This window comes from Lepisosteus oculatus, chromosome 20 (genome assembly GCF_040954835.1).
Source record: "Lepisosteus oculatus isolate fLepOcu1 chromosome 20, fLepOcu1.hap2, whole genome shotgun sequence".
Classification (NCBI taxonomy): Eukaryota; Metazoa; Chordata; class Actinopteri; order Semionotiformes; family Lepisosteidae; genus Lepisosteus; species Lepisosteus oculatus.
The window spans coordinates 7,609,046-7,621,944 of NC_090715.1; the positions used below are offsets into that span (position 1 = coordinate 7,609,046).

The following is a 12,899-nucleotide window of genomic DNA, read 5'->3' on the forward strand; positions in this document are numbered from 1 at the left end:
AAAGTTTGAATGACCTAAATTTGCATGAATCCCCATGGTCATGAAAGACCTTAAGAGGCTTTTGCACTGTTTGGCACTGTGTTTTAAACTACTGAATTTATAGTATACTGAATAAACTCCAGGAGTATGCATCTGGAATAAAATAAACAGGACGGATTAAGCCACTGTCAATCGCTGCACTGTTTAAATAACTTATTTTATGTGTATCATAAAACCTACATTTGTGACAGTAAAAAAAATATACCAATACAAATAATGTGTTCTTGTTGTTTTGCACAAGGTACCAGCAATTTCCTTGTTCTTCCAAACAGTGATGATGTTAAAAATGCAAACTGTAACCACTGCAAATAAAGATCTGCATTCAAATAGTGCTTTTCTAGACAATTATTCAATAGTTGTGTTATTTCTGCATTCTGGCAATTAATTTAAAAAATCTTTCTTTGAGAGTGTTATGAAATATCACTTTTGAAGTTATAAAATAGTGATAATAAACTGTGGGCATTCATTTTTATTCCAGCTGAAATATATTAATATTAGCTTATTACATATGACTAGTGATCATACTCGGTGATTACCTTATATGTTTAACATAACTTCGTACCCTCTATAGCGTCATCAAATACTTTAGGTGTGTGGCATATCGATCATAAAAAACTGGAGGAATGTGGAAAGGAGCAATGCAAGTGTTCTGACAACCATTGGAAATTAATGACAAGAAATACACAACTACTTCGATTGTCCTTGAAAAGTGTGGTTGCAGACTGTACATTTTAGAATTATTGGAAATCATTCTTTGGTCTTCAGACACAAAAAACTGTGCAGTATTTAAATAACACAAAGCTCCCTCCAAAAAGGCAGTCTTGATTTCCTTCAAGCAGATTAGACGTAGAGTAATACAAAGCACAAGCTAATGATATACCTGTAATACCCATGCAATTGTTTGCTTGCACCCTCACGTCTCCACATGGGCTGATACAGCCATTGGGGCTGTCTGTACAGTACGTCAGTACTCCCTGCCTCCATTAATGGGCGATTACCCCATTAACACCCGTGGTATTTAAGTCCTGGATGAACCCCTGCTCAAGGCCCTGTGATTTGGTTTTCCTCTGAGAGTCTCTGTTCACACTGCTGTACTCAGCTATGCTTTACTTTTGCCTTGCTTTGCTTGTGCCTTGTCTAACTTGCTGTGTACTGATTTCTTGCTTCCACTCCTGACTGAGTTCCAGGATCCTCCCTGGTGTGTTTGCTTCATGTCTACCTGGCTACATACCCCACCTGTCTGACTCCGTGTTTTGGAAACTCCATAGGATTCTGTCACATAATCTCCCTTCTCTAGTTCCCTGTTTTTCCTAGGCTCACTGTGCACAAGACTGTGCCTGGATTTAAGTGCCTGCCTTGGAATCATTGCACTATCCCCGAGAGCTGATTTATTACAATGCTGTATATAAATCTGTATTGAAACACACTTTCTTAATAAAAAAAGAAAGAAAAATTGCCAATAATAATGTATAATAAATTTCTACTTGGAATATACGCATTTAATTAGTAAATTAAGAAAACACACAGGAGAGTATTGTTGTATTGTTAAGCAGGAGTGGGAAGTTATTACACACTTCAAACCAAGCAGTGAAGTCACCAAGAAGTTTTATTGGCACTGCAGTAGTTTTAACAGGGAAAAAAAAAAGCTTGGTTATTTAAATCGGAATTCATCTTGCTACAGGCCTTCCAGACCCAGAATTCTAGTCACATCCAAGGTTAGGGGACTGAATTGACTGGCTGTGCTACAATGAGTTCTTAGCCCTGACCTGTGCTTCAGCTTGGGATGTGCACAAGGTGCCTGGCAGGCAGATATGGGTCTTTTTCATACAACTGCACAAAACATTAAAGATACAGTGCCTACATTTGCTTTTAATGTATCCAGTTACAAACCATGACATTTTCTTTTTCTAAAATATGACACATTACTGTAGTAAATAGTGTGAAGGACCTGCAGCTTCCATGAACAGTCATATGAATAATGTGTTTCAATAGTGACATATTACAAATTATTTACTATAAAAATATCCAGAAAAAATGTTCTTCCAGTCTTGAGGAAATAGAAATATTTGTGGACAGCCCAAATCCCAGAAACCAGTGGACTGGTCAAGTTAAACAAAAAAAGAAAATAGGCAAATACAATGTTTAAGAGGTATTTCAAGTGCAATATCTAAACTTGTTACAAGCCCATCATGGTAAAACATTAAATTGAAAGTTAGAAGAGCAGCTTTTATTTATCTAGACAATTCATTCATGCATGATTCATAATATAATCAAATCATAATCGTGAATCATGGTTAGAATACAATCACGGATATGTTGTTTATTAAGAGTAAATTTGACAGATTTTGTTTCATACTGTATATACAGATATACACAAAATGTGATAGAAATGTGGTACACATTTTATCAGCACTGACATTTTACATTTAATATGAAAGATAATGAGATTACACAGCTAGTCCCTTCCATTTCCAAATATATGTATATGAGACTTCAGAAATATTCATAGGATATCATTGCTGAAAATATATAATTTAATAAAGTGCCACTTCCTCTGAGTCATGTAATTTTGGTGCCATTAGATTTATTCAAGGAATGAATGTGAGTGACAACTGAAACAATGCATCAGGAAAAATAAAAATATTTTCATATAAAAAGAAACCTTTAAGCATAGAAATATGAAGCTACTGTGACAGGCAAGCAAGCAGACAGCTATACAGACACAGACAGATGACCGATAAATATTGTGTCTGCAAGAAACATAGTACATCTGCTGTTTGCATTTTAATCTAATAACAAGTAAGTGAACAGCTGGGCTACCCAGTGCAGTTTCAAATTAAGAATCAATTCAAATTGAGCTTGTTAGCTACTAATCATACTATAGGCAATAAGTAGCCAGAATAAGATAAGCTAGCATCAAGAAATAATGCTGACAGATCTTTTGAAACAATTTTCTGACAGTGCAAAGCTAAATACTGTTATACGAAGACCTAAAATACAGAAATACACAGTTAGATTTTATACAGAATAGAATTTATAGGAATTAACTTTTTTCTCATGTTTGTAAAAACAAAAACAAACAAACACTGCTCTGCTGTATATTTGACTACTTTACTACTTTGACTACTGAGTACTTTAATACTCAATATTAAAAATACATACGTACATTTACCTTGAAATGATTTGTAAAACATTTTTGTAGGAAGATTTTTCTGCCTGCTCTAAAGAAAGGAGTAATGCTTTGCCATCTGTTTCTCCACCAGTTTATTGCCATGCTTGATTATGAACTGAACATACTGCAAGATTCCCATAGGCATTTCAGTGAAAGTCTAGATGGCAAACGTTGTCTGAATTCTTCTGTGTAGCAATTATTGTCATTCACACCTCTGTTATATGGAAGGTGGGATAGCTTGATTCCAGTTTTGTGAATTATCATTTTCAATAGAATCTATAATTTAATTTAAACAATTTTGTGATCTATCTGGTTATATTCAGAAGATGTACTATATAAAGTCATCTAATCTCAACAATCTTCCTGTTAGTCTTAAATTCAAATACTTCTATTCAAAATACAAGAGTATTATATATTAATAGTTTACAGTTTAGTAGATTTTGTAGATTTATTTTCTGCATGGTGTCCTTATTTGTTGCTGTATCTTACAGTATGTTTAATGAAAAACAACTCATTCTGGAGTTTAAACAATTCTGGAGAAAAAGTGAGTATTGGAGTTAGATACCATGATAAACCATGCTGAGTTTAAAACAATAACAAATATAAATCTCATTGTAGTGATATGTATTATTTTTTAGATTGTCCTAGGTCCTTTATACTGCACATTATTTTCAAACTGAAGTAAATGTTTGATAAACCTTACACCATCATGGAGAGATTTTAACATATACAGTATACTCTACATACAGTACATTATATACTGATGGCCTTATTTAACTAAAGCCACAATTTATCCTTTTGTTTGAAACAGAATATATTGTCTTTCATTGCTACTAGCAACCAAATGCGCTAGATTGGCTGAATGCACTCCTGTTGATTGTAACTCTTCTCATGTTATGTAATTTTCGTCATTCGTGAACTCATTATTACTTTACTTGTGAAGCATTTTTACTTTAACTGCATTATTATTTATGCCGCAAAACACTGTATATAACATGCATAGTATCAAAATGTAAATGATAAAATAAAGAGTCTGACAGATTGAGAGTATTTATCCCCCAAATCATGAAAGGGCATATTAACAGTACTCACATAAAAGTGTTCCAACCTGCTAATCCCCTTCTGGACTCGTAGTTTAAACTGTGAGCCTATGAATACCTCAGGGAGCACTGGGTTCTGCCAAAAGAGTGTTAAAGGAGATAATGGTTTAGCTCCTCCTAAATAAACATGAGCATCCCCTCCAGACGGCAAAGTATGTCTTAGAATTGGATTTTTTTTATTGACCTTATTGTCCTTCTTTAGTGCAAATACATTAAAAACCTTAGGTTTTTCCTCAGAACATCATGTGTAATTTGGAATCTAGCCTACCATCAATGTGAATAATACACCAAGAAGTTGCTTTTTAAGAAAACTGCATGGTTAGGCAGGCATAAATACAATGACATGTGTCGGGACCTGCTCTGGTTTTTTAATACCTAATTACAATAATGGCAATTGTTCTGAAAATAATTAAGACAATGAGGCCTTAAACTGCAGCACTAAATCTACAAAGGGCATTTAAATATAGCAGGTCTTATAGGTGCTTACAGAATAACTTTTCAGTTATAGCAGGTGGGAAGACCTTTGTCAAACCTCAATCAGAAAGTCAATTGCACTCCACATCCTCAGCAATGACCATGTAAGAGAAATCCTTTGAAACGGCCCCTGCAAAATATTACTGTGTAGAAAATTATTTGTATTGGTATTTTGTGACTGTGCTCAGATATTTTTTTTCACAGAGATTAAAAGAGCACATACATACAGTTTATTTAGAAAACATGTTTTTTTAAACAAAAAAATAGTTCACCTCAAAGATTTATCTGTAAAATCCTGTGCAGAATGACAACTTTTAAGCATCACAATACTTTATTTCATTAGTTGCCTTTGTATGTAATAAAATGTTTAATTATACAAAATTAACAGAAATGATTATTCAAAACTTAACATACTTGTTTAAAGTTGGTTAAACAAATATGAGTGCCCAGTAAGTATCACATATCCTATCTTCAAGTATGCCCATGCCTTAAGTCTAAATGATCAACAAACAAAACGAAATGCATGTGCTTAAAAACTCTTTCATTACAAATGACTAAGGAACAACATCTCCAGAAGAAACAGAATATGACAATGAGACCATAATGTTAAACTTTAAAGAATGGAACCCAAAGTCTAGAGCTCTTGTTGTCAGTCCCTTAATTTTGCTTTTTCACCCACAGTTGTTTAAATTGTTTTGCCTTGTAATGGGAAATTGCTCTCTTCTTCTTCCTTTTAAAGTGCATAAAAAAACGGATTATTTCTGCTCTTTCTAGGGATGCTTGTCAGGAATGTCCACTTTTCTTTGTATTATTCATCTTGTCTTTAAAACCTCTAGCTCAGAAAGTTCTTCAATTTACTACTGCTACTTCTATTACTTCCACATCAGGTACTGCTCTATACAGATGATATGCAGGATTGTTATACTGAGACAGTGTTTTCCTATCTTATTTGCTACAGTAGGTTTGATGATTTTGATATTGGTACTCTGTCAGGGTTTAAAATTAGCTGGTCCAAGTCCACATTAAGACCATTAAATGCTGATGAGAAGAAAGCCTGTCTACCTCCAGCTGTACCACTGATTAAACATCTCTGAGACTTTGGTTTTAAAATTTACATATCTCATGCAATCACAGTAAACAAATTTAACAAAATATTTAAACAGGAAGATACTGACTTGAACAGATGGACTCATTTCCTCAATTCTTTTTAAACTCACATCTTCATAAAAAAATTGCTTCCTCACTTGGATATTTAAGTACAATGATTCTACTCTCTCCTTGCTTAGCCTATCGGAACAGACTGCATTCTAGATTTTTCAAAATTCAAATGAAAAGGGAAGAGACCGTATATATCACATATGGGCACATCCCCTGTGTATACTGCATTCTACAGCCTAAAAGGTTTTTTCAATTTTCAATTTAATTTCTGTGCCTTTTTTCATTGTCTGTTTGGTTTATCTTGACACTCCTTTATCTTGGCATCTACTTGAAGAAAGTGTGATATCTTGCTGTACAGACTTTAAAATCTGATATCTGCAGGGGTACATCTGAGATATTATAGATTGCATTTTGGACTCATAAATACACAATTTATATTTGGCATTTCATGGAAAGACACAAAATCACATAAGACATGCCTTGTCCATTTTCCTATTTTTCGTAATCATAAACTCCTTACAAGCCTTTCACTTCTCCACATTTGAGTGACAAAACAATTCACACTCTAACAGATATTTTAATGAGGTCTTTTCTCATTCCAGGACTTACAATCACAGTATAAGCAAATGTACAGCTGAGGGGCTGTGGGATGGAGGAATATGAAGTTTTTTTTTTTATTTTGTTTGAAAAATCAATAACATAAAAATGTGACTACAAATAATATAATAGACTTAGATGAGTTTATAAACAAAGCTACAGCCATAATATAATATTTGCATTTATGTCTCAAAACATCACTTAATGAACATCTTTTCTGCTGTAGTTATGTAATTGTAGTTGCCCCAAAAGAGCTTAGAGTCAGAGATACAAAAGCAAAGGTTTCTCCACTTACTGTATATTAGAAATAAAAAAACAAGATTACAGTACATGTAATAAATTTTAATGCTTCAAAATTCTGAAATTGATCTTACATACTTGTTGTGAATGCTAAACTGCACAGGTAAAGATCTAGGACTAACATGGATTGCAATTTTGTTTGTTGCAATTTCAAAGAAATGCCATAGATAGGAAAACTTAGCAGAAAAAAAGGACACAAAGCTGATGTTAAAGTACCAATGATTCTTTAATTCCTAATAATCATCACAAAACACCATGTCAGCTAACTTCGGTATATTCTTGATCAAATGCCTCATACATATTTATTAAGAACTAGTAATATTTCTAATGTTCTAATCCGAAATTGAAGATGAAAATGTATTTTCCCGTCAAAATGCTTTTCAACTTCATTTTATAGAGATCTTCCATTTCTTCAACCAGTAGAGTTTTCAGTCATAGATTCAGCTTTTGAAATATAGCATTGAATACATTTGGGGTAGTCACTGGAAATTGCCAATGGTCTATTTATCTGTTGCTTTAGACATCTACTCATCTTCTCATCTTTTCATAAAACAATCAAAGAAACTTTTTTTCACTACGTAAAACCAATGTTGATTTTGAAAGTTTCAGTCTACTAGCATCAAGTATTTGATTTTGTATAATTGAACCTGTCAGGAGCTGTGGTGACCTCAAAATGGTATAATTGAAATTATAGATAGATCAGATAGAAATTATGCCATAGGAATTAGTACATTGTTTAATATTGTTAAAACTGGAGTTTACTTCTGATTGTAAAGAAGAGGAATAGAACAATCTGTCTCTGGGTATACTGTATACAGTAACTTATTTTAACTTTTCACATCACATGTGTCATTTAAAAGAAATGGTTCACAAATTCTACATTCTTAGTTCTAATTCTTGAGAAAATACACAGTGTTATTGTATATCCACCCATGTACAGCACTAATCATTACGAATGCAAAAGCTGACCTGAGCACACATAAAACAACACACTGCATTTACTGAATACTGAAAAACTCTACTGACAGAAACCCAGGATACAAATGACTACAGTAACAATATCGTAGACTATGCTTAATAGTCCATCAAAGTTTCTTATTCCCAGGTATTTTACTTCCATTTTTTTTTATATTTAAAGAATTATAATACATTTCCCATTGAGAACAGTTACTATCTTATAGCCCTCCTGGTGTTAATAACATTTTATTTCAATCTCTTTTGTGACAGCACTATTGGAATTTCTAGGGAGTAGCATATAGATTTTTTAGTGTACTGTAATATACTGCATATTAAAATTTGTTGTGAAAAGCATTTTATTGTGCTATTTTTACATTTTTCTTCCATCTGATAGAATTTAACCTTCAATGCAAGACTTCCATGCATCTGAAAGCATATTATAAACACAAGATGAAAAAAATATTATTATAAATGTAAGTTTGTTTATTCTTTTCAAAGAGCGCTCAGTTTCTTTCAAGGCTCTCTCCCACAACTCATAAATACTTTAGAAGATCAGCACAAGCCATATAGTAAGTGTTTCAAACAAATGCGCAAACATCAACTAATGTTTAATTAATTGACAGTGACAAAAGAAAATATCCATATGCAAAATATGCTTCCTACAGTGAAAGAGAAATGTTATATTTCTATAGTCAAATTTCTATATTTCTATAGTCAAATCCCATTTTGAGCTCAATTACACGACTTTCAGGTTACTTTCAGGTTACTGCAAGTAATTACATTGAATGGATAGCATAGTATTCTCTCTTTGTATTTTAAATGAAGGCAACTGATAACTGATAATAACAGAACAAAATTCATAAGGATATATAGAGGATAAATATTTGTATCTTCTGACAAAAGAATTATAAATACACTATAAATATGCTTTAGATACTGTATATGTATTCTCTCACTGGTGCGGGTTTTTCCTTGATCCTGTTTTAAAGTTGATCATTTACAATACACACAGAAAACACACAAAATATCCCAACTGAATAAAATAAATATGCCTCTCACCCCTACTCCTTGCCCCTTACCCCAGCAAAATATCTCCACACGCAGGCACACAGAATTCTGTCACATAACAAAAAGAAACAACACAAAACCAACCCCAGTCATGTCATGCTTTACAACATGTTGTGGAATTGCTATGCTGTCAGAGCAGTGTAGCGATACAGGTCTTTTATCTATGAAACCATTGCAGTAACCAGCATCTTATTCTATCTTTGTTTTCTATAACGTTAAGACAGAATGCCAAAAGTTTTTTTTTTTGTGATAGCACTGTAAGAGGTGGAGCAGCTAATGTATTAGCATAAATTTCAAATGCCAGCAATGTAATTTCTAAGGAATATGTATACTAATTCATTTTTGTGAACAGCTTAAACTGTGTTTTAAAACACCACATTCTTCTCATTTAGTATCCTTATAATTCATTGATTAAAACATTTTCTTAAAACTAATGAATTTTCCCTCATTCATCAAAAAATATAACTATTGTTAATCTAATGCAGAATCTTTTGCCTTGTATGGGGTATGAAAAAATATATATTGAAGCCCGAGAGAATAACATTAGATGGACATGAACCATGGGATCCATTTCACAATGAGTACCAAATGCTGTCAAGAGTCTCTCCTCTTAAAAGGGGAAATTGTTTATTGATTAGGATATAAAACAGTAATCAATTATTTAAATAAGCATAAGAATGTAAAAGCCCTGACAGTAGTGGCTGATTCTGTAAGATCTTCAAAGGCAATGTGTACTGTGGAATCCATGAAACCCAATATTGTTATCAAATCCACTGGAACTTAAAAAAAAATCATGCCCATGAAAAACTATAAATGTCATTTGAATGTATGTCATGGATATTCCAGTTTAGTCATGTCCTTAACTTGTGCATGAGGTTAGAAAAGTTCAGCAATGTGTAAAATGCACAAAGAAATTAATCTCCTATGTACATGAAGTGGAATATTGAAATTCAGGAAAAAAACACAAAGCAAGCACTGTGCATATTAAATGAATTGTCTTACCCACAAGAGACATCTCTGGAACTGTGGCATGATATGGCCCATTGTTAAATTCTGGCGCGTTGTCATTGATGTCCTGAACTTTGATAATGAATTCTGAAGGAGGCTCTAGAGCTTCATCGGTGTCCCTATTGATCACCTGCGCAGTGAGTGTGTACTCAGCCTTTTCCTCCCGGTCAAGTCTCTTCATGGCGTGAATATCTCCTGTCAGTTCATTGATTACAAAGATGGTCCCTGCTCCTTCACCTGACAGAATGTACTTGATATTTCTGCTTCCTGAATCCAAATCAGTGTGGAGCTAAGAATAAAAAAAAACACAGATAATGTTAGATCTTTTAAATAACATTCCTACCAATAATATTTCATTTTTCAAAGTCCAAGGAATAACAATATTAAATAAGTATTGCATTTAAAAATAGATAAAATGCAATCACAATGAGGGTTCCAGCATTTATTTTTATAGTACAGGTGCTAAGAGGAATAAAACAGTACATCATACACTTAAACATAATGATTTACCAAATTTGATCAATTGTTTCTTAATGTTTTATCCAATGAAACACTCAACTATCTATATATCAACAATTATGCTTGATCTTATTTAATCAGAAATAGGCAAGAACAAGGAAAAACCTCTAATATTCCTTAAAGACAGCTTCAGACTGGATGAATTTCCTGTGAATATAATTCATATATTATGGGACAAGGTATTCCAGTACCCCAACAACATGCACAGAAAAGGAAAATATTGTATGTAATACATACTGCACACACAGAATTAATCAACAGCCCGAAAAAAACAATATTAGTTTTATTAAGAGTTCTAAAGTTTGAATTATAAAAGACAGTAAATTGTATTTTATAATAAGTGATTACTTTAGTCAAGTTTAATTATTGGATTTATTTTTTTGTACTGCTGACATCTCAACAACTCTAACTCGCTAAATGCATCCGTCAGTTGCGTGTCTGGGTCAAAACCTTAGGTACCTCTTAAGTTAGCCTTTTTGATTGTGCCAAGATACATGTCATTTAATTCTATATATAGAGATGACAATACTGCATTTGTGAAATGGACAGCTGCCATAAAAAAGTGGGTCAAGACTGCAGATTTCCATATTGTGTGTCTCCTAAGTATTAACATGCAACCTCTTTCATCGACATTTCCAAGAAAGAAAATGAAAGGGAGATTTAAATGCTACTGCCAAAGCACTGAAGAGATACCCTTTACTCAGGTTCTGAAAATAAATAAATAAAAATGTCATGAAAATGATATATAAAGACAACACCTTAACCTGAAATGGCTTCTTTCAACACTGTGTCTGCCAGAACTTACTGCCATTGAATGGCATGAGCCCTGAGTGCATAAAAAAATAAAAGTAAACTTTGTCAACTGTCAGCTGTCACTGCCTTTCAAGGTAACAGAATTTTCAGTACAGTGGGATGGTTCTAAAAGCTTACAACTGAAGCAAATGAAAAAAGATATTTCTGGGCTAAAGATTTTACTTTTACAAAAAGCTGACTAAATGTGTGACATTTGTCAAAAAAGATAAGCCTTCAAATTAAAGACAGGGGTCTCTAAGATAGATGTATTTAGGAAAAATCTTTCTTACAAAAAAGGAAGAAGGAACAGCAAAACATTTACTTCTGCCATCCCTAAATTTGGCATTCATTTGTAAAGGCAACATGGAAGACAAAATAAAGCACTAAGTAATCTGACAGTGTTTGAAGGTTGGTTTACAGCTTGGCTGTCCAATTCTTGTATTGGAGAGCCAGTGAGTCTTCACATTTTCATTTAATTTCTGGTCTATCCATACATTTTTGCAACTGCTTTATCCAAAACAGGGTCATGGGGAAGCTGGAGTTTATCCCATTAAGCACTGAGTGCAAGGCAGAATCCTCCCAGGATGGGATGCCAGTCCAATGCACACACTCACACTAGTGACTATTTTCCTGGAATCCAGTAAACCCTACCGGCGTGTCTTTGGTCTGTAGGAAGAAACTGGAGCATCTGGAGGAAATCCACAAGAAAAAGGGAAGAACGTAGAAACTCCACAGAATATAGCACCCAAGGAATTTTACCCATGGCTGCAACAATGTATGGCAATGTAATTAATGGTAGCAAATGTACACTACTAATATGTCCTGCACGTTTTACGTCTACAAGACACTGAATTAAATATTTACTTGTTTAATTGGATCAATTTAACAGCTTCTCCAAGATCTTCAGGTGTGATTGCTTTGAATTGTCTTAGGAAACCTGTGACAAACTAATGTTACTGTCATATCTGTTATAGAAATGTTGATTTCTCTTTTACAAAAATCCACAGTAACTGTATTAATAAAACCATTCATGATGCTTAGATGACTCTGGTAAAACACCATTTGAGCAATGGCATGATAGATGAATAGTTAAGTAAAAATGGCGAAAAATAAAATGAAATGATTTATGGGCTGCCATAGAGATGTTTAAAACATTCTAAAAATTACTTTAGTAAGTCATAAAAAGCACAGCAGATAGAATTAACATAACAATTGTGCCTTGACTAATTAATCATCCACATGATCACTTATATAATGCTTGAATATGTACAGATATATTTTTACATTTTAATTGTAGGCACTTCACGCTGAGTAGCATTTTGTTCATTTCTACTTATATGACTGACTGATGCATTATAGGGCCCTTTTAGATGACATATGCTGTACTCTTACATTTTATTTTTCTAGGCAGACCTTTTTTTTCTTTTTTCTTTATTTTCTCAACTTGTGAATGAATGTCAAAAGCAAACAATAATGAGGAAAATATACTGGATGAAATGCCTTCCATCACTAATGTTACTAAGACAACCTGCCTCAGTTAAGTACCTATGGCATCACTACCTGAAAGGTAAAAGCTATCTGTTTCACAATGGCTCATTACCGGAAAAAAAAGTTAAGAGAAATACCTAAAATCCTGAAACATAATTCAGTAATTTGAATATCTAATGAGTGAACAAGCTTCTTCTACACATTTCCAGCCAAGATAAACTGTGTCA

At 33.3% G+C, this 12,899-nt stretch overlaps 1 protein-coding gene across 2 annotated transcripts in view; it reads right to left on the reverse strand.

Annotated features, from left to right (window-relative positions):
* Positions 1–12,899, reverse strand: part of cdh8 (cadherin 8) — an 85,421-nt gene that overhangs the window by 40,143 nt on the left and 32,379 nt on the right. For both annotated transcript variants that reach the window (XM_015368375.2, XM_006641368.3), the window contains exon 3: positions 9,868–10,162. In XM_015368375.2, coding sequence (XP_015223861.2) covers positions 9,868–10,162 — 295 coding nt within the window. The remainder of the gene's footprint in view (positions 1–9,867; positions 10,163–12,899) is intronic.